Here is a 26,762-nt window from a genome sequence, read left to right as displayed (position 1 = left end):
TATGTGAATGTGCTATCATAGTAGGAACAAGAGTCCTTTTGCATAATTCTTTGTTGATATGTGAACACAGTCATGGCAACTTTCTTATGTTACAATTAAACTTGGCTCAGGAAAGATGAACTGCCACTTTTTCATGTAGTTGATATACATCAGGAAATGCAAGTGTGGGCTCACCCTAAAATTTCTCCAGCAGAAGAAGCTCTTTGGATGGCTCAGCCTCATTCTTGCAAGATGCGGCACACGATATAAAATAAGTGAAAAAACAAATGTGTCCCTTCATGCAGTTTGGCAGAATCATAAACAGGCTGTAAACAGTGTTGTTGCTTTGGTATAATAACAATTCCCTCAAATCCCAAATCTCATTCCTGGCAGAAATATGTGACAGTAAAACACATCAGTATGGAAATAAAATACTTCAGTGGCCACATGAAACATTAAATAAACTCAGTGAAAAGAATCATTAATACTTCCCCTGAATTTTGGATGACTGATAGACTGCACATGATTTTATTACTCTACCCTTCAGTTTCCTTTGTGGTAAAGAGTTAGGTCTTTGAGCTGAATCCCATCAAGCACACAGTTACATGGCATCTCTGTGACTTCAGTATACCTAACTGTGTTCTGAATTTTGGCCAAGGTTCAAATGAGAGAAATCAGTTCATTAATTAGGAGAGACTTTTTTTTACATACTTTATATAATTTATCAAGTATTCTAGCGTACTGCCTAGTTCATATATACAGTACATCTAAACTTTTCTTATTTTTGAGTTTTTTTAGTGTTTTCATCAATACAGTTTCAAAACTTACATCAAACAATTTACCTATTTTATCTCTTCCTTTTGGCTTCCATCCTATTTCATGGCTTTTTTGAGGATACATTAAATTTTGCAGTTTTACATGGGATTATAAATCAATTATAAATTAATAAATCTCGCATTATAAATCAATTAGGCAGCTCAATCATAACAATTCAACTGTTCTTAAAGCTCACTCAACAACAGTACAATCCTAGGTATGTCTATTCAGAAGTTAGCTCCATTAAATTCAAGAAGATTTACTTCCGTGTGAGTGTTACAGGATTGCAGTCAAAGGACACAATCCTAACCCACTTTCCAGCACTGACATAAGGGCAATGCAGCTCTGAGGTAAGGGAACAAACATTCTCCGGGCGGTGGGCGGCCCTGGGGCGGGCAGGGAGCAGGAGGCGAGTCTGGGACCCAGCAATTATGGGCAGTCAGGAGGTGACTCAGGTCAGAGGAGACCCATAGGGGCTGCAGTGGCTTACCTGAGGGTAAGGGGAAGAGTAAGGGGCTTGCCTGTTCCAGCGCACGATAGGATTGTGCCCTAAATATACTATTTGTTAAATGGAAAATCATGAAGTTGATGCATTAACTATAAAGATATTGGAATTAATTCCTAAGGCAAGTAATTCATAAGGTAGCAAATTAAGTAATATTTGAATATAATGTCTTTAGGGGAAAAAAAACCCAAAGAAAATGAAGGTCACAAGTCTACAAGTAGCCAAAATTTAATGGGTACTATTAAACGCAGTACAATCTTTTGCATGTTTACTCAGAAGCAAGTCCAATATTGTTCAGTGGAGCTTCCTCTGCCCACACACAGGATTGCACTGTTACTCTACTTTGCCATGATTTACCTAGGCAGCTTAGGGTTTTTATAAGCATTAAACCAGCAGTCATGTAATATAAGCAATTGAAAGCCTTCAAGTTGTTCGTTAAGGACAACAAAACTTTTAATTAGGGGGATGATTTCCATCATGCTTTGAGAAGTTAAGCCATTCGCTGTCCTATGGATATTCAGTGCTGGAATCTTATTTTCAGAGCATTCATCCAATGATTTCCCTTTTCTTTTTTTCTGTCCCATCCCCAGTTGTCTTTCTTCTGCAGTGAAGAGAAACCTGTGGACAACTTCTTTTATCTGTTAATCCTGCCAGACGGGGGAGTTGTGACCTGTTCGTTTGGGGGCTTGTGGGTGGCTCTGTCCTGCTTCGCATTGGACCTCTCAGTTTCTTGTTCCAGGCTTGTTGTACTGCCTGTATAAAACAATGGCTGCAATTATATCCTTCTTGCAGTAAAGAGCTTAGCAAAACTCAGCTTTGCGGTATGTGGGCACGATCAATTCCCTCAGCTCTGCTAACATTGACTTCCTTCCATGCCTTTTAGGAATCTAACAGTTTATTTTGTTAAATCTGATTAAGGTACTCCCTGTTTTATGTAAAGTTTGGGCTATGCAAGAGGAGCCATCCCAGCTCACCATTTGCCACTCTGCAAAGCTCACCACTTGCTTTGCTTTGAAAGCTGGGATCATTTCCAGTATGCTCTGTGTTATTTGTTTGTTTAAAGAGCCTGCAGTCTCAGCCTTCCTACTGTACAGACTCCTTAAATGCAAGATATGCAGGACGTGCTGGGAAAGATCCCAATTTACAGAGCACAGCTAGCGGCGAGCTTTACAGAATTGCAAGCATGGGTGGCTCCTTTTGCACAGCCCGGTTCCAACTTACATAAAACTCAGCTTACATAAGGGTGTACAACCCTTGCATGAGTCAAGGAGTGCCTGTAAGTAATTCTGAAGAGCTTAACACAGTGGTTTCCAAATGGTGTGTCCTGGGGCCTGAGAGTGCAGTGGTGGCGCTGCTGGATGTCCAAGGCAGCCTCTTTTCCTGGCTCTCCTGGATGCTGCCAACTTGGATCACATAATCCAAGATGGCACACCTGGTAGAGCCAGGATGGCTGCCACAAAAGAAGGGCGCTGTGACCACGGTAAGTTTGGGAACCCTGCCGCCTTAGCATACCTGTTTAGACTCTGTAAGCGTTTGAGGATCATGCTTCTGTAGGATTTTTGCAACAATAATCCAAAGAGGATTATTATTTCTGCCAGAACAGAAATATTATTTCTTAAGTAACTAGTGGTTTTCAGAGCATGAAGTTCTTTATGACTTTTTTTTTTTCCACTTTGTAACAGCCTACAAGATGATGTAGGTTAGCTGCTGGCCAGTAAAGCAAGATTAGGCATTTCAGAACAATTTCATTTTGAATCAGTCTTCTGTGTGTGTTTTGTATTTTCTTTTGCTTACTCAGGAAATAAGAGCAGAATGAAAATGGATGTGTTCCTAGGCACCACGGTATATCTTCTCTTCAGCTGTGTGCCTTATCACGTGATTGCAAGTTCAGAAGGCGGGGAGGAACTTGAAGGTAAGAGATTTCATCATCATAAACTGCAATGTTGAAATAAAATGTCCCTGTTTAACAGCGCATAAGAGAACACCACTTTGAGTTAATTCACACATCATACAGAGACAGGATCAATCAAAGTCCAATCTTAGGCATGTCTACTTGGAAGTAAGTTCTATTATAGTCAATGGAATATGCTCCCAGGTACATGTGGACAGGATTGTCGCCTAAGTCTAACTAAATCCCTCCTCTGCCAATTCAGCTGTGCCAATGAAGCATGGGCTGTATCCTGTGGGGGGACAGTCCAGAGGCCTCCTCAAGCTAAGGAAACTGATTTTTTTTTTACCCCGAGGCAAGGCTCCACTGCACCAATGGGCCAAATCAGGTCTGTGCCAGCTATTTTGCTGGAACATGTCCGAGGAGAATAAGGGAGAGGGAAGGAGTCAGGGAAAGGAGTTGTGATCTGACACACACCAGTGCCACTGAGATCCACACCTCCCTCACTGTTCTACCTCTTACCTACCCTCCACCCTGCCCAGAAACTCCCCTTTCCCTCCCCCTCCTTGCCCACTTCCTCTCACCTCCCACCTCTCCTAGCAGTTATCTGAACCGCAGGAGGTAGCCGGCAGCATCAGCAGAACTCTGACACTGCCGATGTTTGTGGCAGTGGATCCAAAATGGCCAGCAGTGCCACATCAGCACATGCCCATACAGCCATTTACGACAGCGGAACTGTGTTGTTAAGGTCCCCTTAAAGGGAATGAGTTGAGGGAGGAGGTGTTGCCATTGGCTTTAAAGCAGACTGTGGTTCGCCCCCTCCTAAGAAAGCCCTCTCTGAATGCTTCTATATTAGATAATTATCAGCCAGTAACAAACCTCCAATTTCTGGGCAAAGTGGTCGAGCAGGTGGGGGAATCTCAGCTCCAGAGGGCCTTGGATGAAGCGGATTATCTGGATCTCTTTCAGTCTGGCTTCAGGCTGGGCTTTGGGATGGAGACGGCCTTGGTGGATGACCTACGCCTAGGGCTGGATGATGGGAGTGCATCCATGCTGGTCCTTCTGGACCTTTCAGAGGCTTTTGACACCATCAACCATGGTGTCCTGGGACGGTTGGCTGAGTTGGGGACTGGAGGCACCATTTTGTGGTGGTTCCACTCCTTCCTGGCCGACAGGTCCCAGATGGTGGTTCTGGGGAACTCCTGTTTGGCACTTTGGCCTTTAGAGTGTGGGGTGCCGCAGGGTTCTGTACTGTCCCCCATGTTATTTAATATCTATATGAAACCGCTGGGAGAGGTCATCCGGGGTTTTGAAGTTGGGTGCTATCAGTATGTTGATGACACCCAGCTCTATCACTCCCTTCCACCGGACTCCAGGGTGGCTGTCTCTGTCCTGGAGCGTTGCCTGGAGGCAGCTGGGGTCTGGATGAGGGCGAACAAGCTGAAATTAAATCCGGACAAGACAGAGGTTCTCCTGGTGCAGAAATCCACGATGCAGATGCTGGACTATCGCCTTGCTCTGAATGGGGTTGCAGTCCCCCTGAAAGAGCAGATTCATAGCTTGGGGTTATCCTGGACTCACAGCTGCTTCTGGATGCCCAGGTGTCGGCTGTGGCCAGGAGTGCCTTTGCCCAGCTTCGGCTAGTGTACCAGCTGTGGCCGAACCTGCCTCAGTTGGAACTGGCCACCGTGGTCCATGCCACAGTGACATCAAGACTAGACTATTGCAGTGAGCTCTATGTGGGGCTGCTCTTGAAGATGGTCTGGAAGTTGCAGCTAGTGCAGAATTCGGCGGCTCATGTAGTTGCTGGAGGTTGGCGGTTTGACTCTGTCACGCTGCTGCTCTGGCGGCTGCACTGGCTACCCGTTTGTTTCTGGGCCCAATTCAAGGTGCTGGTTTTGACCTTTAAAGCCCTAAACAGTTTGGGACCAACATATTTGAGAGATCGTCTTCTTCTATATAATCCGGCCCGTTCTCTTTGGTCATCAGGGGGAGCCCTGTTGGTTGTGCCACCATTGAGAGAGGTGAGAAATGGCCTGAAACAGGGCCTTTTCAGTGGTGGCCCCTGTACTGTGGAATTCCCTCCCCTTTGAGGTTCAAACAGCTCCTTCATTACTAACCTTCCGGCAAGGCCTGAAGATGTTCTTATTTCAGAAAGCATTCGATGCCTGATAGAGGGCATGATGGCTGCTTTTAATAATTGTTTTTATACTGTTTTATTGCTACTGCTCTTGCTATTTTATTATTTAATTATTATTGTATTTTATAATTTTATGTATTTTTAATGTATTTTATGTCTTTCTAAGTGCTGTTAGCTGCCTTGGGTGCCCTTCAGGGAGAAAGGCGAACTACAAATCCAATTAATAATAATAATAATAATAATTAATGAAAACAGTGCTTCATGTAAGTGTGAGAGTCCATGAAGCAGTAGCATAAGTGCAAAGATCCAGCTAGACTAATAGGAAAAGCATTGAGAGTGTGCGTGGGTGGTGAGTTGTCAAATCAAGCAGATGAAGGGGACAAAGCAGAAAGAAGCTCCTTTTCTCTTTGCAACAAGCTGTTTTGCCTTGATAAGGTTCATCAGAGAAAAGCATTTTGAAAAGTGCCTTTTAATTATGGCATTACGGTATCTTTATAAATAGGAATAGCTGCGTAATGTATATGCTGGTGAATGGAAGGAGGATTCCACCGAAAGGAGTCCTGTACAGTCCCTATTTTAAGCCTATTTGGCACGAAAAGGTCTGCATTTAGATTTAACCACAGAATTCAACTGCTGTCATAGCCTAGGAAAAGACTCGGTTTGACAGGGTGGAGATGTCTGCAACATGACAACAACATTAACACACATTTTGTTTTGCTTGACTTTATCAGGGAGGAAGAGAAGGTGACGTAAGACAGGCGCCTTTCAAGGGCAGCCACATGTCAAGTCTATATCCAGTCATTTATGATAAACTCCAGTATCATCTTTCCTTTATGTTACGTTAGTGAGCTGATTTGTGCGTGCTATGAACCCTTTTCCCAGGTTTGCTCTGTCTAATGGCTCATGAGCAAACACATGAGGCTTGCCTTGCACTTTTCGCCTTAGACGATGGTATAATATTATTGGAGTGCCCATACATGATGTAATGCACATTCATTGCTGCCTGTCTTCTGGAGAGTCAGAAGCACCTGTGGCTTCCTACCCTTTGCGAGGTGGAGAAGAAATATAAAGAGAAAGGTGCTACAGAGGTGAAGTAGGTACACGCTTCATTTTTAACGTGCTGTAGCGTGTATTCAGCCTATGTGAAGAATTTTGAACTAAAAATATGGAAGGTTTTCAAAAGGGAAGCTCAAAAATGTGAATCTTTCAGATGATTTTTTTTTTAAATCTTGCAATTCATTTTAAGCAGCTCAGACCCTCATTGGGACCAGTCGTCACAGTGGTTCAATGAAGCACACGCATGTGCAAAGGCTTATTTATTTATTTTTTTAAAAGCAAGTTCATAACTAATGAACTAGGAAGCTAATGAAACCATCATAAGAATTGTATTTTTTTCAAACTACAGTTCCCATTAGAGATAGTTGTTAAATAAAAACAGTCTGGTTTTTGTCCCATCTGGGCATCATGAATGAAGCGAAGGTAGCCTTGATATTTGAAATATTGCCCTGACTGTCAATTAGCTTTTGAAAAATCCCCAGTGATGTCATCACGTACCAAAATCTTATTGACTACATACAATTGTGTGTTGCCATATTTGCTATAAAAATCTCTAGTGCCCAATCACCCATGTGGCTTTTCCCCCCCCCCAAAAAAGATATATTTTGGGGGGGGGGAGGGGGAGTTATATATTTGAGCCTTATATATTGTCTTTTTGTTAATGGAAATTGGGAGGCAGTTTTCAAAATGATAACAAAGCAAAAAAAAACAACACACACACATAAAATGTCATTACAAAAATTCAGTCACCTTAGTGAACAACACTGATGATCTCCCTTTTATAGATAGAGACTCAAGACAAAACTGAAGTATACAGGAAGATGATGAACCAAGTTTCAAACAAATGAGCTTAGGACTCCCTGATGTGTCATTTGCTAGGGTGATGCTGCCCTCTAGAGGACATTTGTGTTCATCTGATTCAAGGCTAAATGCATGCTCATTTTATTTTAGAATCCCAAGAAATACATGTATAGTGGGAAGTAAGCCATAATCCATATAATTTCTTCCTCAGCCAGTCCAATGGAACTACAGCAAATGCTTCTTTCTAAATCGTGCTGCTTGGGGAGATTGTCTCTTAGAAACTTACCAAAACTATTTATGCACAGTTACCTATGAGTAAGAGAAAGTCATTTTTGTCTCTTAGATCACAACTTAGAATGTTTGTTAGGAGCACACAAAGAATTGTGAGTGCCCAGTGATACCCTTAATTTCTCCCCCCACCACCACTTCAAAGGTGTGTTACCTGTTTCAGACCTAGTCCAGGGTTTTGGTTAACTTTTCGGTCCCCTGTTTGATCTCGCAGTGGCATTGGAGTCCCTGCTTTCCTACAAGTGCCACCTTTGTCCCAAGTTAAAGGGATGGCTGCATAAGGGCGAGCCTTCTCTGTAGTGGTGCCACAATGATGAATTCCCTGCTGGGGGAATTAACTACCCCTTCACTCATGGCTGTTTGGTGAGATCTCAAAATGTTTTTGTTTCATGTGGTGTTTGGGTGATGGGTTGTTGTCTGCCCTCTGTGCCTCTGTAATAGTGATGTGTAATAGTGTAATAGCAGAACCAATAGTTTTGGTTCTGCTGCATCTTTCTGGTCCAAATAGTTGGCCCCTCCCCATGACTTTATCATTTTCCTTTTTTTATTTATTGTTTTCATATATTGTATATTTTATTGTGGAACTTTGTAAGCCATCTTGGACATTTGCTTCATCATGGGAAAAGTGGGATATGATTTTTAAAAATGAATGACAAATAATCCATGTGTAGGAAAGACTTTGGAAGGTCCACTCCTTGCTACGCACAAGTGCTTATATGTGGCCATTAGTACTTCAAAAGCAATTTGGGTAACAGGCCCCCCCCCCACACACACACACTCACACACACACTCACCTATACCTTTGTCACTTCTTTACTTGCTTACCTGTCACCAACTTATCCCCTGGGGACATGCATGGTGATTGCTCTACTGGCTAGTTCCTTTCAAGGTGACAACCAATGCTGGAGGGGCAATGACATGCTGTGCTTTTGCATACCCACTTCCAGGTCCGGGTTTGCCTCCATTGAGACTGGGCCACTCAATCTGTGCCTTCAAAGCCGATGGCGGCCCATGCAAAGCAATAGACATGCGCTATCACTTCAACATTCACACCCGCCAGTGCGAAATCTTTGAGTTTGGTGGCTGTGGAGGCAATGAAAACAACTTCCTAACTCTACAGGAATGTCAAGAAAAGTGTATAGTGCCAGGTCAGTATGTGCCTTTTTCTGTTGGCTTCTTTTATTTTTAGGTTATATCCTGGACAGCTCTTCATGCCTTGTATTTGAGCCAATGCTATATAGATGACCAACTTACCATGTGTTTGGGGTTTCTGCTATGACATTGCTTGGTCATCTGTACTATTTTAAACATGTTGCCATTTTTAGTTTTCTGTTTCGTATTCTTACATGTGGTAAAGGTTAGGGGTTTGGCCACGTGGCAACACTTTTCTAGTTTCCCATTTGGCAATCTGTATTCACTCTTAGAGTTTTGAAGGTCTGTCATGGCAGACATGCTTGCCACAGAGAGCCACAGAATGTCCACTTTCAACTTGGATCCAGAGGGGTTCTCCTCCGCCCCTATCTTCCTCCCCCTGGCATCACGGCAGCCTCCCTAGGCTGCTTTCCTCTGTGCGTCAGCTCCAGAGAGCCAGCCCTCAGCTTGTGCCCAGCCATCCCTCATTAGTGGCTGCAGCCAGGGTTTTAAAACCCTGACCTCACTCTGCACAGGCCCCTTCTTCCAGTTCTGCCCCCTATCCCCATTGCAAGGTGTCCCCATTGTCACAGCATTGGGGGAGCCATTTTTGTTCCTGCAGAGCCTTTCCAGAAAATCCTGAGTGGCTCCTTTTGTTGAAAGTTGGCCTATTGTTGATGGCACAGTAGCCAGGATGGGTAGGCCTGTAGCCTCACACTGTACTGGTGGGGCGAGCAATCCTGGTGAGACACATGTCCTCATCTGACATTGAGGTATATGAATACAGGGAAGTATTTCAAGAAGAGCTTGGATTCTGGGTGGCATGATCTCTACCATGGTCCCTCTTTAGTGAATGCATTCATGTTGCTAGATATAGCCCAAGATTAATACTGGAATGTTTGGGAGGGTGCTGTGGACTAATTATGCTTCATTCTTGAAATGCATCAATCTGGTCCTAAGCAATAAGCATGTTTAATCAGAAGTAAGTCACATAGGATTTCAGCCTAAAGGTTGATTCACATGTGTATGATCACTTAATATTGATCTTTCAGTGACTGAAAAATATGTGAATGCTTCCCTTGAAAAGCTTTATGTTGGAGGTGCTGGTTGTGATTCAAACTGACCATTTCATACATCCAAATCCTCCCTTGATTTGGTCATTTTGCTGGAAATATGTGTGAACTCATTTCATGGGGACTGGAAAGAAATGTTCCCAAAGTGGCAAATTATCATGGAGAGAGTGTACCCTCTGCTTTCTTTCAGCTGTCTGTATTATCAAACTATCCTGGTCTGCTTGATTTGCAGGCTCTTTTTGGCAAAAGAGGAACTAAAATCAAAATGGGGAAAGGTTATTGTCAGAGCAGCTGACGAACAAGACCAACTTAAGCTTTTGTGCTCTAAGCATGTTAGTTTTTCATTGAAGTAGCAGCACACATGGGAAAGCCCGTAACACCTAAATATATTATAGAAGCCTTATCCTTTCATTATTAATGTGGTTGCAAAAGCCACAGTAATGCAAAAATACAGATTACGTTGAAAATGCTGGTAGAAGGACTACTTTGATTTCTAGATTAGCTTCTGTCAGTTGGTCAGGAATTCATAGCATCTTGGATGAGCTAGCATTTGGTACACTTCAGCTGGTCTCTGGACTTAGGTTTCAGCTGAAATAACAAGTCCAGTTATCCCCTCTCATTCACTCATCTTCTCGCACAAGGCTCAAAGCTCTCAGTTATACCACAGCTGTTTGTATGTCATCTGAGCACTTAAACCTGATCAGGTGTGAGCTTTGGAAGAATTTAAGAGCACAGTTAAATAAAACAAATGCACAGGAGTAAATTGGACTGAATGTGTGGATTTAATAGATTGATGCAAGATTCACCCACATTCTGAAGTGGTCGTGTGGCTGCATTTGCAGTTTTCTGACAACAAACTCTATATGTACTTCCAGCATTGGTCATCCAGTGCATGTAGTGCACAGGGGGCACCATCTTACCGTCTTCAGTTTCCATAAGTGGGACTAGTAACCTATGCAAAGAAAGGAGAAAAAAGGAACATAATTCAGCTAATAAGCTTCTAGAAGGTGTATTCGTCCAATCGCTGTTACATTTGCTCCAGGAAATTGTTGTACATCTTTTGGTCCTGGAGTTTTATTTCTGAAAATCTTATTTCTGGCTGGTTCTACGGTGCGTTCTGTTCATTAGTGAGGCCCAAGTTGTCACGCTGTCATTAAAAAAAAACAATCTTCTGACATTTTGAAACTAATTATGCTTATTTCCCATGTTATTACTATGTTTTTATTACAATATTTCCAGGTCTATTTTTAAAAACACTTGTGTTTTAATAATTATAGATTTTCCCGAAAAGACAAAGCGAACAAGACTTAAGACAGGTAACTGACATCCTGGAGGACATTCACTTCCATTGTGTTTTGTCGCTAGTCATTGTTATAAGATAATTTCCTGTTAACTGAGGTGGTTCAGCGAAGCTGTTATAAAGTAGAATATGGGAGTGCATGCCACGGTGGGGGGGGGGGGGGGGAGCCTGCAGCTTGAAGATGGATCAGTGAAAACTGCTTCTTCTCCTTGTGCTAATGAAAAAAATACTTCGGATTTGACCTGATGTGAATTTCCCCAGGCAATTCATACATATCAAATAGGCATCATAATGGCAAATGTAATTTTTATGTATTCCTTTTGCCCACTGAAGAATCCACTTTCACAGGAAAGCCCCCTTACTGCCTTTTGGACAACGACCCTGGAATCTGCCGAGGATTATTTTCCAGGTATTTCTACAACAAAGAGTCGCAGCAGTGTGAAAAGTTTGAGTACGGCGGGTGCCTAGGAAATGCAAACAAGTTTCTCACCTTGGAAGAATGCCAGGACACCTGCCAGGAGAGTTGTAAGTGAACTTTACCTTTAGTTCGAAAAGTCGTATTACATCTCTTGACACCTACAGTGTAAACCTCTCTGTGGCATTTAGAGACGGAAGCGGTACAGCTCAGGCTCCATTTGAAGTGTCTGGTTATTTCCTAACAAGATTAATCTGTTGTTATAACTCAAAGATGGACTGTACAGCTTTGACCCAAATTCTAACCAACTTTCCAGCACTGGCATAGCGGTGCCAATGGGACGTGTGCTGCATCCTGCAGTTGTGTGGCACTCACGGAGCCCTCCTCAAAGTAAGGGAATATTTGTGCCCTTATGTCGGTGTTGGAAAGTGGGTTAGGATTGAGCCCTTTGTTTTACAAGTGGGAGCTGGGTGTTTGAGTGCTCTCCCTCCCCTTTTCTTTAGAACTCCAGTCACTGGCCTGGGCTACAATGCCTGAATAGCCATGTTTGGATGTGTTTTCTATGTGGGATAGCATTCAAACAGACACACACACACCCTTCAATTTCTAGTACAAAGTCCTACATTTTGCTATAGCATAGCTCAGTGGTTCCCAAACTTTTGAGAGGCCCTAGACTAGAGGCTGCTACCTGATTTATAAATGCCACGGAGTATGGCCATAATGGTGATTGGGTAGCAGTGTTGTCGTCGTCCCCAAGTCACAGCTTGTGTAACCCTTCATGCACATAGCCTAATCTGCCCTGTCAGTTTCGTGACTGACCAAAAATTGGGTGACGATCCACTGGTGGGTCCCAGACCCACAGCTTGAGACCTGCTGACTTAGCCGCTATGTTTCTTTTAAATCTGAGGAGGAGGAACAAAGAGGAGCAGTAAACATTTCATTGTTCAAGAAGCTGTGTGAACAATGTACAAGCAAGGTACCGTAATGATGAATGTAGGTTGAGACTAATTATTCTCGTGGGTTCCGTTCCAAGCACTTACGTGGATGGCAAAAAACACACTATAGGAAATCAATTTAAAAAACAAAGTTTCTTTGCTCAGGTGATTTAAAAACAGCCTTGCTGACCTTTGCAATGTAAGATAAGAGTCGTTAAGAAGACAGTCCATCAACCAGTCCTCCTCCAAGAGCTTAAAAAGCTTCACTCAGCCCTCCCTTCACCAATGCAAAGTGATCACCTTTCTTTCACGTGCTCAGGGGGAAGGGAGGGGTCCGCTGGAGAGAGAAGGATTGATGGATTGTCAGCCAGCTGCACTCTCACTCTCTCTCTCATTAACGAGGCTATTGTTAAAGGACTGTTCAGTTTTTTAAACTGATTTTAAAGGGATGCATTTTCCCCCTTCTCCAGGGATCAGCACATTCCTTCTCATTTGCAGGGGCCATTTGTGTTGAGTCAAATCCATGTATTAAAAATCCATGTATAAAAAATGTGTCTATAAATAGGCTGGACCTGTATAAGATGGGAACATGCTGTGCTGTTGGAAGATTTAGCCAGTAAGAAACCTAAAATGACAAACCATCTTAACCTAGTCTGAAGAGGGACCCAATAAATTGCCACTGTTGATGTCAATAAAATGTCAGTCTCTGTTTTGTCTGCCAATCGCACATAATCCCTCTGATCTTTTTCTTTCCCGTCAGTGCCTTCAGTCAATTACTTGAAAATGGATGAGGAGGAGAAAACACCCTTTAGAGAGCTGAACAGTAGCATTTTTTCTGCAAAGCAAGGTGTGTATCAAAAGTTTGTTATTAAGTAAGAACTAGGGGTTCTTCTGACATTCTGAAGTACTCTGTGTAGGCTACAATTTAGAAATTCATTCTGCATGGGTGACTTTGGAAGAGGTCACTTTCTCAGGGTCTTAGTTTGTGTTCCATTTCAGTGGCATCAACAGATCTGTACTAACAGAGAGGTGTGGAATCTACCAGATAATACAGGTATTTATATACTGCCTTTCTTGGTCGTCAGATTTCTCCTCAGACTTTATTCAATGCGGTTTACAGGGGCAGGCTGTTCTAAATCCCTTAGGGATTTTTACAATTGAAGAAAGGTTCTATCTTTCAAGAACCACAACATTTCAGATGGATCTTTCTGATCTGGTATCACATTCTGGCCTCCAGTGTCCTCCCACGCAAGCTGATAAGCAGCTCCTTCATCTCTCACGTGGAGGGCTGCCAAGACGCTTCTTCGCTCACACCAATGAGCAGGTGGAATAACTCGGCTCAGCTTGTCAGCTGCTTCAAGGTTTCACCATTCACGGTGCCGGTGGCCTTGGACTGGCGACCTGCAGATGTTATCCTCAGGCAAACGGAGGCTCTACCCTCTAGATCAGACCTCCTGCCCAGATATTCAGCAGTGGATGCTTATGGTGTCTCTGTAATCTTTCCTTTATTTATAAATATAGAGTCTGAGCATTAGATGGAGAAAGGCAGCAGGATGATCCTTAGGAGCAACCACAGGTTACATAACTTTCCCTGCATCCTCGAAGTCTTGCAACTTTTAACTGAGACTGTCTTCATTTCCTTTACCTATTCCTACCTCTGTCTATCTCAGAGCAGTTCTCCTGCTTTCTTCAACCAGAAACTGCTAGAAATGCTTCCTTTGTTCTTCCTCACATTGACTGCTCAAGGAGCACACGCATGTGTGTGTGTGGGGAGGGGGAAATGAGAATCTGACGCTCTCATCTCAACCCATCCACTCAAATGAAGATACATAATTTCACCAGCTTCCCAGTGACCCTCTCCTACCAAATACTTCAGTGTTGTTAACACCCCATTCTGAGGCATCCTTTGAATTAAGCCTGTACATAGCAAGGCAAATGAGTTAGCCCCACCAGTAGTCCTTACTGAATTGTGTAACAATAAGTATGGGATAGATCCACAGTCACACCAGCTGACTTGCAGTGGTGGAAGGGCAAAATTTTAGCAGCACGAAAGAGCCTTTGTGGGTGCACTAAATGTCAGAATAAATGATGCTCGGAAGACTGAAATGACAAATCAAAAATCATCTTTAAATAATAGAGAGTGAAGAGGCTTTTGACCATATACCATTATTGATGTGAATTAGAGGTTGTGTTTTGTTTGTCTCACACAATTTTTAAAAATCTTATTTAGCACGGATAAAAGCTCTCTCTGGATCATGCTATCCCTGGCAACTATTGTCAAAGTTTCCATTCTTCCGCGAGGTGATTGAATGGGTGGTGCTGTCACAGTTCCAGGCTTTCCTGTACAATACTGATTATCTGAATCCCTTCTAGTATTGACTCAGACTGTTCAGAACACATTACAACTGTGCTTCATGATGTACATTGTCTTCCAACATGCACTGGAGCTCAGTTGAAGATGCTGAGGTTATTTAATAGGTAAATGTTATTACCTATTAAAGCCCTACTTGACTTGGATACTTGAAGAATCATTTCCTCCAGCATGTACCTATGTTCATAATCGGAGGCTCTGCTTCACAACTCATCACCATCAGAGGTCTGCCTAATGGGGGTGTGGAAAAGGACCTTTTCTGTGGTAGCCCCCAGTTGTGGAATTCGCTCCCCCAAGATATCCAACTGTTCCCAATGTTGTTAACGGTTCATAAAGACCTTTTTATTCCTTTTGGTCTTCTTTTAAGTGACCTGCTATCTTATCCTTGCTGCTGTGTGCTACATTTCTTATTGCTTTATTATTATTATTATTATTATTATTATTATTATTATTATTATTATTATTATTATTATTATTATTATTAACAGTATTTATATCCCGCTTTTCAACTAAAGTTCACAAAGCGGTTTACAGAGAAATCAATAACTAAATGGCTCCCTGTCCCAAAAGGGCTCACAATCTAAAAAGATACAAATGAATACCAGCAGACAGCCACTAGAACAGACAGTGCTGGGGTGAGGTGGGCCAGTTACTCTCCCCCTGCTAAAAAAAGGAGCACCCACTTGAAAAAGTGCCTCTTACCCAATTAGCAGGGGTATACTTTACTGAAGCATTTCCCAAACTGTGGGTCACAAGCCCCAACACAATGCTCCCGGTGGTTCTGGAATGTTGCTTCCAGTCCCTTCTGTGGGCTATTCAGAGGCCAACAGAGTGGATTGCCTTCTTGGTGTGATCCAAAACAGCCTCCAGGGCTTCCCAAAAGCATTCCAGCACCACCAGGATCATCGCATGGCGACCCACTATCAAGGACAAAGTGGGTAACTGTGTCAAAGTTTGGGAACCTCTGGTTTACCATTTTGTTTACTTTATCTTAAGACTGATTTTATCTATGTAATGCTTATCTGTGTAATAATTATTTTTGTTTTCCCTTCAGTTAATTCATTGGAAGTGGACAATGGTGAGGGAGCGCTCCTTACAGTACTGAATGATAGTGTTCCAGCTCAAAAGCAAGGTATGAATCAAAAGTTTATTGTTAAGAAAGAACAAGGGATGCTTCTGAAATTCTGTAGCGAACTATGCAACAATTTTAGGAATTGCAATAAACCAGATTTAGGAGGAGTGGAATGCAAGGCTGAGCAATTCAACCAAACATTAAAGGAATGAAATGGGGGGAAAATCCTCTCATCCCTGGAGCTTTCTCCTGCTCCCATTGATGAAATGTGTGAAGATGATACATTTCTCTAAAGCTTTTGGAGAACAAAAATACATACATGGTACAAAAGCACACTGGGCTTTAAAACATTAACAAATATGCCTGGAATTTTGTGTCTGAAAGACAGTGTCTTTTCTTCCTGTCATTTCATTTGATATCTATGATAACATGTAGAATACCCTAAATGTTGATGTCTTCTTAAATCAAATATATAAAGAGGGCACTGATGCACACCATTTGTTTATCTCATGGTTATTACTATGTGGGATTTGAAAAGTGAAATGAGGAGTAAAAAAAAAATCCTACCCATGTATGGTTTGAACATGAATGTATATAGTTGAAAATTTGTTTCGCAGTGTTATCTCCCAGTTATTTTTCATTATTTCCACATTCCGCTTTTTTATCATCTCCCCTGCTTATGAGACCATTAGGTTCCAGGGGTCTACCCACAAGTAGTCCTTTTCGTAAGTACTGTAATGGTCCTGTCTCCATTGCTGTAACTTTCAGTTCTGCTTGGTACTGTGTCATTTCACTCTGGATGCTGTCAGTTTCACTTGGAACATGGCAGGTTTCACTGATCCTGAGTGGCTTCCAAAGTCAGCAGCATATGTTTCAAACTGGAAGTCAGGGCTGGAAGTATTTCCTCATTTCCATGATTTTGGGCAAGTTGAACATTTGTAAGTAGGGGAGCTTCTGTACTGCTCAGGTCTCCTTTGCCAAACATCTAGCAAAGACTTTACAGCGGTTTTCAACTGCTGTGCCGCAGCACACTAGTGTGCCATGAGGCTGCCTCAGGTGTGCCGCAGGACCAGAGCAGGCAGGCAGCAGCCGCGCACGCGGGGGAAGCGGCTGCTTTGAGCCTCACATGGCAGCAGAAGATAAAGCGAAGCCAGCCAGCAAAGGGGCTGGTCCTGGCTCCTTTGCACCTCCTGCTTTTGCTTGCTCCTGCTCCTGAGCAAGATGAAGGCTGCAACCCTGTCCTCATTTACCTGGGTGTAAACCCCGTTGACTATTATGGGGCTTACTTCTGAGTAGACATGTCTAGGCTTGGGCATTGAGGCAGTTGTTGCCTGACCTGCATGCTGGTTGGGCAGCCAGAGAAGCCTGGAGGAGGTACAGGTGGAGTGAGTGAGAAGAGGGAACCAGGAGCAGGCAAGGAGGTAGGAAATGAGCAAGACTGCTGAGGCCACCAGTTTAAGAATTGGCTGGTTAAAAGATTCCTTCTATGTTCCTTTTCCCTGCCACAGTTTGCCTGCAACTCCCCAAGGTGACCCTCCCTGCATTGCCTTTCGCCTTTCAGAAGAAGGGCGTTGGGCCACAATCCTATCCACACTTACCTGGGAATAGACATGCCTAGGATTGGGCTTTTGGTCTCATTCTTTTTTCTTAAATACACGAGCAGGCAATTGCCTCTTCTCTTCTCCGAACCCTTCTCCCTCCCACAGGCACATTTCCCCCCCCCCCAAAAAAAATCTCATAATTGCAGTTAGCACCAATCTTACTGTCCCTCCCCTCACTCGTCCCCACCTTCCAAAAGTCCAGAATCACTTGCCTCACATACTCTCTCTTCCCCCCCCTCCAGCTGAATCCTGCAGTTGTTTCACTCATGTCTCTTCATTGCCCCTCACCCCACATCTCTCCACTATGTGCTCAATCTGACCTCTCTTTGCCAACACTTTCTGGCATAACACTTCAATAACATCTGACCACCTTGCTTCAAAACATTTTTCCTCCTTTCCAGAATCACGTATACATTCCTCTCCAAGCGTCTTGTGAGTTTCTTTGTCATGTAATGATTTAATTGTATTAATTATATTTATTGAAAATTAATTGTAACGTAGTGATTTAATGTAAGGAGAAAACTGGCAGTGTGCCTTGACAATTTTAGTGCTTTGTCAATGTGCCATGAGATAAAAAATGTTGAAAATGGTTGCTTTACACTTATGCAGTTCCCATCTCACTCCCGGATTGGCCTTTTCAGCCACACTAGACGCTGTGTCAGAACCACCTTTCAGAGCGCGATACCATAGTCTTTCGAGACTGAAGGTTGCCAATACAGTTCCCATCATGTTCCTAGACTAGAAGAGGGCAGTGTCAAGGCTCGTAGTGAATTATATGTTTATTGTTGTTCTGCACTGTACACTTACTACATAAGCCTATGCAAGTCTACTCAGAAGTAAGCCCTTTGAGTTCAATGAGATTTACTCCCAGGCATGTGTTTATAGGATTGCAGCATTAGTGGCCTTTTATCTGACCTCAGTTGCCTGAGAGCATCTTTCCCATGCCACTCTGGTGAAATACAAGATTATGTACGAAGAGTCCATATGGGGCCCCCCATACCACCATGATCCCCATTTCTTGGGTGCTGTACATAAATTAGGGCTATTGCCATATTTAAAGAATTCTCAGCTTCTTCTAAGTTGGCTCCTGCTACCAGCAGTTTTCAACAAGCCTTTATGTTTTTACAAATACATTCTTAAAAAAAAAAATCCTGCCTGATTAATTGGGGGTGCCTTTTAATCAAAATATATATCTGTTAAAAGTTGCAAGCCTAACTCCCCACATGTGAAGCTTATACTGCGCTAGCTCACTGCTGCAGACAGCCCAGAACTTTCCCAGTTCTGCTACTGGAGATCCTGATAATGGAATGCCAGGGACTGAACATTGGCCCTTTTCAGTGCAAGAAACATGTGCCCTACCACTGAATCGCAGTGCTACCTTTTCCTGGATGACCTTGCTTTTTCTGACACAGCACACACATACTCACTACAAAACAGGTTGATGCCAATTACCTTTGTTAGCATCTTCTTACCTTCCAGCAGGGTGATGGGATGGATGAGTCATATATTAGCTGCCCATATATTAGCAAAATAAATACAGGTGTGCCCCCTTATCCACCGGGGTTCTGTTGCAGAACCTCCTGTGGATAGTAGCAACTGCAGATACAGGCGAACACCCGTCCCCATGGCCTGGATGCTCCAGAGGCAAGGGGAGCCCAGTTCCCCTCCCCTCCAGAGGGGCTTCTGAGCTCAGCAGAGGCCACAGACATCCACAGCCTCTGCTGGGCTCAGATTGAGCTGGGAGGTTGAAAAAACGCAACTTCCAGTTTCACAGAAAAAACAGAAGTGTCATTTTTAATGCCTTACAAGGCTTCCTTGGGCCTTCCAATGCCTTATAACAAAGGTTTTCACACATTTAGCACCAGGACCCACTTTTTAGAATGAGAATCTGTCAGGACCCACCGGAAGTGATGTCATGACCGGAAGTGACAGCATCATCAAGCAGGGACATTTTTAACAACCCTAGGCTGCAATCCTACCCACTCTTCCCCAGGAGTAAGTCCCATTGACTATCATTAAAAGCATATACAGAGAAACCTGCTAAAAGTACCAATCTGTCACATTTCCCCAAATGCAGTCACATACCATGGTAGCATCAAGTCTAATATATTAAAAATAAAATGTTGAAGTAAATGGGACCCACCTGAAATTGGCTCACCTACTTAGTGGGTCCTGACCCACAGTTTGAGAAACACCGCCTTATGTGCACAGGGGTGTGTGCGGGGGAGTCCTGCGGACCTGTGAATAACTGAATCTGCGGATATGGAATCCATAGATACAGGTTAAGAACATAAGAAGAGCCCTGCTGGATCAGGCCATAGGCCCTTCTAGTCCAGCTTCCTGTATCTCAGAGCAGCCCCACCAAATGGCCCAGGGATCACACCTGATAACAGGAGACCTGCATCCTGGTGCCCTCCCTTGCATCTGACATAGCCCATTTCTAAAATCAGGAGGTTGCACATACACATCATGGCTTGTAACCTGTAATGGATTTTTCCTCCAGAAACTTGTCCAATCCCCTTTTAAAGGCATCTAGGCCAGATGCCGTCACCACATCCTATGGCAAGGAGTTCCACAGACCAACCACACACTGAGTAAAGAAATATTTTCTTTTGTCTGTCCTAACTCTCTCAACACTCAATTTTAGTGAATGTCCCCTGGTTCTGGTGTTATGTGAGAGTGTAAAGAGCATCTCTCTATCCACTCTGTCCATCCCCTGCATAATTTTGTATGTCTCAATCATGTCCTCCCTCAGGCGCCTCTTTTCTAGGCTGAAGAGGCCCAAAAGCTGTAGCCTTTCCTCATAAGGAAGGTGCCCCAGCCCAGCAATCATCTTAGTTGCCTTCTTTTGCACCTTTTCCATTTCCACTATATCTTTGATATGGTATATCACTATATGGTATGGTATATACCATACCTATGGTATACCATGGTATATCATATATATGGTATATGGTATGCTATATACCATACCCATACCATACCTATGGTATATCACTATACCATAAGGTCCCCCTCCCCCTTATGCACTTATATTTAAGTAGGAACCAGATAGGTTCTTGAAGTGGTAGAAGTTTAAATTTGAGTTTCATGGGATTTATTCCCAGGTAAGTATTTATAGGACAGAAGCTCTGATCATTTTTCATCCTTGAAAAATGTACTGATTTCCAATCCAAGTGCCTTACTTTACGGCACATATTTCTCTGAGAGTCTTCATTGTACTTGAGCTCGAGCTTTGTCATTTTTGTGATCCACAGTTGTACAGCAGGCACAAAGCAACAGCTGGAAAAAGACTGATGAGTTTTGCCATATTTTTCTCCTGGTCATCTGCACATATGTTCATGTGTACTTCTGGGAACTGGCGAATAGTTTGTGGACCGTGGATACTGGTTAGAAAACAAGGGATGCCCATGACAGCAATGGAACAAGGCTACGTTAATAAAGTTTGTGTGTGAAGATGCTTGGAAAGTGTGGTGTGATTTTCTGCATCATGCTTCCATTTGTGAACTCCAGAAGGCTCATGGGCTCCAGTTAAACTACATCCCAATGCAAAAACATACCTATATTGAAATGGAAACTAATGGCATTATGAGATTATATAAAATTTATTTATGCTTTCTTTTTCTTTCTTTTTTTAAGAAAAAAGTTTGTAGCCATTGTGTTAGTGCACTATGTAGGTCAAAGCAGTGTGTGATTCAAGGCTGCAATATTGTTATGCTTTCTGGTGGATGTGTGCTTTCTAGAACACCATATCAAAGACACATGCAACCAGATAAGCCCAAGTAGTACTGCATGTGGGCAACCCTGTGCCCCTGCAGGCATATGTGAATGTATGTTCCCATCCACAAGAAACATAAAGAGGAAAGCAAGAGGATTGCATACTAGATGTGCAGGTACATCCTCATTGCTATGTCTTCCCTGTATACAGAAGCAAACCTACATGCAGAAGGAAAATCTGTATGTCACATTTCCTAGACTATTAGCAACACACACGAACACAAAATCATGGGCAAACCACATTCAGGATTGGGGTCATTATCTCTAAGATACTAGATAAAAGCAAGTTCTAGTGGTTGAAAGTATTTTTTAATTCCAAATATAACTTTACAAATTGCTTCCAAAATGGTCCTATCAAGGCACACAAAATCAGACTATGCCAAGGGAATGGCTGGAAAAATGTTTACAATGAAAAAAAAAAGAATTACAGCCCAATCTGCCGCCACCCCCTTGAGCTGGAGCAGGCCTCCCTGCGCTGGCTGTGAGTGTCACAGACATGATGTGAAGCACATCTGCGCTGTCTTGAGAGGTGGCTGAGCCAGTGCAGAGGCCCACACCAGCTTGGTTAGGTCGGATCCTGACCCTGCACCAGCCAGCGGGGGAGTGGGTAGAGAGTGGGGAGTGGAAGGGCAGTTTGGAGGTGGGAAGGAAACATTTTTGGGTAGGGAGGGCAGAATGGGGGAGGATCAGGCCTGGAAAGGAGTGGGATAGCACCAGTAGTAGCACATGCCATATCCTAATCCTCCCCTTGGCTGTGCTGGTGTTACACCAGGCTTCTCGGATTTGCACCAGCTAAACAGTTGGTGCAGATCCAAGTAGCCACACTGGGCAGTTTGGGGTATTACAGTAAGGGGAAATATATCCCCTTACCCCGAGGTGGTCTCCAACCTGCTCCTAACCAGCATAGGATACAGCTCCTAACCAGTATAGGATACAGGGCAGGCCATGTGTCTTGGCTGTACCAGCACAGGTTAGGATTGCATCAGTACAATGGATTAAATGTTAATGGATTAAATTCACATTGGGAGGTGTGGCCTGGTCTGACTTTGCCTGAAAAAGCTAGGCAGGATCAGCTTGGGTCTCGCTTTGGATGGGTGACTGGAAACCGCAAGCTAAAGATGAAGGAATGTGGACTAGCAAGAAATGGATAACATCCTGAGGACCAGCCTGAGGTGTGTTTTGTAGCTGCCTGTGGAAGCATGGAAAGTGCAACAACTGTGCAGTCAGGACGATGACTGCACCATGAAGGGAAACATCTGGAGAAATGGAGGATCCTATGAGTTTGTTTTATAGATTAAAACTTGGAAAAACCCCATTTGAAAAAAAGCATTTATGGTCAGCCTGCCTATGTAAACTGCCTTGATTTTATGTGACTCTAATCTACCAGTCTTTGAAAAAGGTGGTATATAAATGCTGTAATAAATGAATAAATACACAAAATGTTTTATCCAGGTTTATTCATGAGTCACCTCTGTAAAACATGGTAAAAACGGGCATGTTGTCAATCAAAGAGGGCAATCTTAAATTGAGTTTAAACTGGCCCAAGTCCCTTGTGCTGGCTTCTCGGTGTCATGAACGTGCAATAAAGCACACTCATGCCACCACAGAAGATGGGGACTTGTCTCCCTGCGCCACAGCAAGCCCCAGCAACAGTAAACTTGCGCTAGTGCAGGGGTTTGGGGAGAGCGATTTGTGGGTGATTCGGGGTGGGGGGAGTGTGGGTGGTGGGCAGACCTGTGGCAGGGTGGGCCTTGGAGGGGGGATGGGACTGGCCTTATGACACTTAGGCCAATTCCTAATCCCCCTCCTGAGCAGCCCAGACTAACACCAGGCTGCTCAGATCTGCACCAGTGATTTAGGGCCAAATCCTAGCCAGTTTTCCAGTGCCAGTGCAGCTGTGGCAATGGGGCGTGCACTGCATCCTGTGGTGTGGAGGCAATCACAGAAGCCTCCTCAAGGTATGGGTACATTTGTCCCCTCACCTTGGGGTTGCATTGCGGCTGCACCAGTGCTGGAAAGTTGGATAGGATTGGGCCCTTAGCTGGCACATATCTGAAAAGGAAAAGGACCGCATTTCCACTATAGCTTTAATCCATTTTCAGTGCACTTTTATTCCCCAATGCATTCTGGGGGGAACTGTAGTTTGTTAAGGTATCTGGAGCTGTTGCAGCTACCCTTAACAAATTACAGTCTCCTGGATGCATTAGGGTAATAGAAGTGCACTGGAAGTGGATTAAAAGTATAGTGGAAATGGAAATGCAACTCTGAATAAATGTGTACTGTATAGTTTGTTTTATCATGGCCTGGGCCCTCTGGAGGCCCAGGCCCGAGGCATTTTGTCCCCCATCCCCTTCTTGACAGGCCAGTTGTGGACCTGCCATAACATCCAATGGAGCAAATGCCCAAAGTGCGAGCCTCTAAGATCCCATAGAGGCCTCTCTGAGGCTCCTGACGGGGTCAGAAACTGCTTCTGGTTTTCCGAAGCAAAGTTTATAGCATCAGGGAACCTCAGAGACGCTTTCCAAACATCGGCTCAGGTTGTGCGAGGCTCTGTGAGCCTCAGGTGAGTAGGGTGGGAGTGGATTTTTGCACAGGGGGCAGTTATAGCCTGCCGGGGAGGCACTATCATGGACCTTTGCCCCAGGCATGGGGCTGCGGAGGTCCACTGCTGCCTCAGACCTGTAGATATGTAATCACATCACATAATAAGTATAATACACAATGGTAATCAAGTCATAATTTCCTCTAATACTAAACTTGCATGGTCCAGTGCCTATCAGTTTGGAAGTACCTTAAAATAAGTAATTTTAAAATGACCTTTAAACTTGATTTGATGTACAGTATTTATTTAATTTGATAATTAAAAATACACAATCTTAAGATGAACTAGCAATTTCTACATACTCAGGAACTCCCTGAAGTATACGGAAGTATGTGTTTGTCAATTCCAAAGAAAAATGTTTCTCTCTCTCTCTCTCTCTCTCTCACACACACACACACACACACACACACACACACAAACACACACACACACACCCTGTCATGGTTCAAAGAAGACCTGTGTTAAGTAACTTCTGGGACATGCTGAATCTTGCAGCGTGTTTGTTGAACAAAAAGAAAATGGAAGAAAGAAATTAGCCTACTTGAGACCCTAACAGCTTATGGTATCATAGAAGGTGAATTATGGTTGAGGAATGCATTCTGTAAGGCTAAAAATTCTCTCCTCCCCAAACAATACTGGAAGGGTTCGGAGGGTGGAAACAAAAAAGGACCTCTTCACTTTTTTTACACTCCAGAAACCTCACTCCAGTGGCATATAGTGGCATCAGAAGGGTTTGTGTCACCTGGTGAGGGAGGCCAGTGTGTCACCCTTATGATAGACCTCCTCCCATACAGTCGGAGGGACAAAGCTTTGGACGATGGGCATGGTGATGTACCATCGCTCCGCCCCGCTGGTTTTTTTGTTATAATTTTTGATAGAATCGAGATATCTCAACAGGGTTTGTTTCATTGCATTCCACATGAAATTATGCATCTATTGATATATAACATTACGGTATTATTCAAAAATACAAAGCTTTAAAAAATTTTGGTAAGTGGTGTTGTCGCCCCACTGTGCGCATCACATAAATCATTTAATCTTGCACTTCTATAATGCAAGGGGAGATTTCAGTATGATGGGGTGAGAAAAAAGTTGCCCTTTTTGTCTTGCTCCACAAGCCGCAAACATGGTTGCATAACCCTATTCCACACTAGATAGAGCTCTGAAGCACACCTGTTGGATATAGGGAGCTGCCCCCATTATTGAAGTGTGAAGGAAATCTTTGCAGACATAGGTGTGGTGCAAATGCACTGCAGTCCCTGTACCTAGAACAAGACATGTGTTTGTATAGGAATGCAAATTTTTACCAGGTCATATTTCACAACAGTAAAAATTTGGTTGTTACTAACTATGTTTTCTGGATCTGTTTAGAGTTGACCAAGGTTCCTTCTGTTTGCCTGATGCCTATGGACAGAGGTCTTTGCAGGGCCACTGAGAAAAGATTCTTCTACAATTACACTATTGCAAAATGCCGTCCATTCAGCTACAGTGGATGTGGTGGGAATGAAAATAACTTCGTTAATAAAAAGACTTGCCTGCGGATGTGCAAGAAAGGTACATTTGCATCGGATTGAGTCGTGGGTTAATATTTTCTTTTCGGCTGAGAAAAGGTTGTGACTTGATTCACAATTCAACTGAGCAGATTTAGTCCTGTTACTGACCTTGAGTACTTTAGAATTGTTGTTGTTCAGTCATTATGTCCGACTCTCCATGACCCCATGGACCACAGCACACCAGGCCCCCCTGCCTTCCATTAACTTCTGGAGTTTGTTCAAATTCATGTTCATTGCCTCTATGACACTATCTAACCATCTCATCCTCTGCCATTCCCTTCTCCTTTTGCCTTCCCCAGCATTTTCCCCAGCATCAGGGTCTTTTCGAAAGAGTCCTCCCTTCTCATGAGATGACTGAAGTATTTAAGCTTCAGCTGCAGCATCTGTCCTTCCAATGAACAGTGAGGTTTTAGTTCCTGTAGGATTGACTGATATGATCTCTTGCAGTCCAGGGGACTATCAAAAGTCTTCTCCAACACCACAATTCGAAAGCATCTATTCGTCAGCCCTCCTTATGGTCCAGCTCTCACAGTCATACATTCCTGCTGGGGAAACCGTAGCTTTGACAATGCAGACCTTTGTTGACAAGGTGATGTCTCAGCTTTTCATTAAGTTGTCTAGGCTTACCATAGCTTTCCTCCCAAGAAGCAAGCGTCTTTTAATTTCCTGGCTACAATCTCTGTCTGCAATGATCTTGGAGCCCAAGAAGATAAGCTCTGTCACAGCTTCCATTTCTTCCCCTTCTGTTTGCCATGAGGTATTGGGACCGGATGCCATGATCTTAGTTTTTTTTAAGTTAAGTTTCAAGTCACATTTTGCATTTTCCTCTTTCACCCTCATTAAGAGGTTACTGCACTTTGCTATTGTACTTCAGCATCCATCCAAAACAGCTTTGAGCAAAGACAAGCTTTTGCACTCCCGCCCCCACTGTTGCCTGCCCTGCCCCATTACACCCTCTTGCCATCTACCCCCCACCATCTTTCACCCCGTTCCGTCTCTGCGCTGCTCAGTGCCAATCTTACCTGATCTGGTGCACGTCACTCATTCTGCAGGCACTCATGGGCCAGTACAGGCGTTCCTGCCAGCGCCATCAACTGCTCAGCCATCGGAAAGTGCTTTACAGCACTTTTGTAAAATCTAGCACCAGTGCAGCATGCACTGCAGTGGACTGTGCACTGTAGCAGATTGACCAGCCCATGCTAGAGACAGAGCTTTTTCCCCCTAGAGAGTTGAAGATGGTTTGAAAGATCTTTCTGCCTACAGTGGGTCCAACCATCCCATTTTCATTTCTGTTTAATCAGAGATGACAGCTAGAAAAAATAAGTACGCACAAGGTCTTTTGACATGACCATGTCTTTGTCAATCATTCTCCCCCCCCCCCCCCCCAACAACTGTTGTCTCTCTTAGCATCTCTTTATTACCTTGTTTGATCCAAAAACCTGGTATGTACATTATGTTC

General features: G+C 43.5%; 1 protein-coding gene across 5 annotated transcripts in view; it reads left to right on the top strand.

Moving 5' to 3' along the window:
- Positions 1–26,762, top strand: part of TFPI (tissue factor pathway inhibitor) — a 46,908-nt gene that overhangs the window by 18,182 nt on the left and 1,964 nt on the right. Inside the window, exons 1-8 of one of the 5 annotated variants that reach the window (XM_066635315.1) lie at positions 2,088–2,121; positions 3,099–3,212; positions 8,421–8,621; positions 10,955–10,993; positions 11,311–11,502; positions 13,088–13,174; positions 15,753–15,830; positions 25,122–25,304. In XM_066635315.1, coding sequence (XP_066491412.1) covers positions 3,113–3,212; positions 8,421–8,621; positions 10,955–10,993; positions 11,311–11,502; positions 13,088–13,174; positions 15,753–15,830; positions 25,122–25,304 — 880 coding nt within the window. In that variant the 5' untranslated portion in view covers positions 2,088–2,121; positions 3,099–3,112. Of the gene's footprint in view, positions 1–2,087; positions 2,122–3,098; positions 3,213–8,420; positions 8,622–10,954; positions 10,994–11,310; positions 11,503–13,087; positions 13,175–15,752; positions 15,831–20,628; positions 20,792–25,121; positions 25,305–26,762 lie in introns of those variants that run through there. The other 4 variants (XM_066635324.1, XM_066635306.1, XM_066635347.1 and 1 more) reach the window with 4 other exon arrangements.

The sequence above is a fragment of the Tiliqua scincoides genome, chromosome 1 (genome assembly GCF_035046505.1).
Source record: "Tiliqua scincoides isolate rTilSci1 chromosome 1, rTilSci1.hap2, whole genome shotgun sequence".
NCBI lineage: Eukaryota > Metazoa > Chordata > Lepidosauria > Squamata > Scincidae > Tiliqua > Tiliqua scincoides.
The sequence above is the reverse complement of the archived record's forward strand: the minus strand, read 5'-3'. Positions and strand labels throughout refer to the sequence as shown.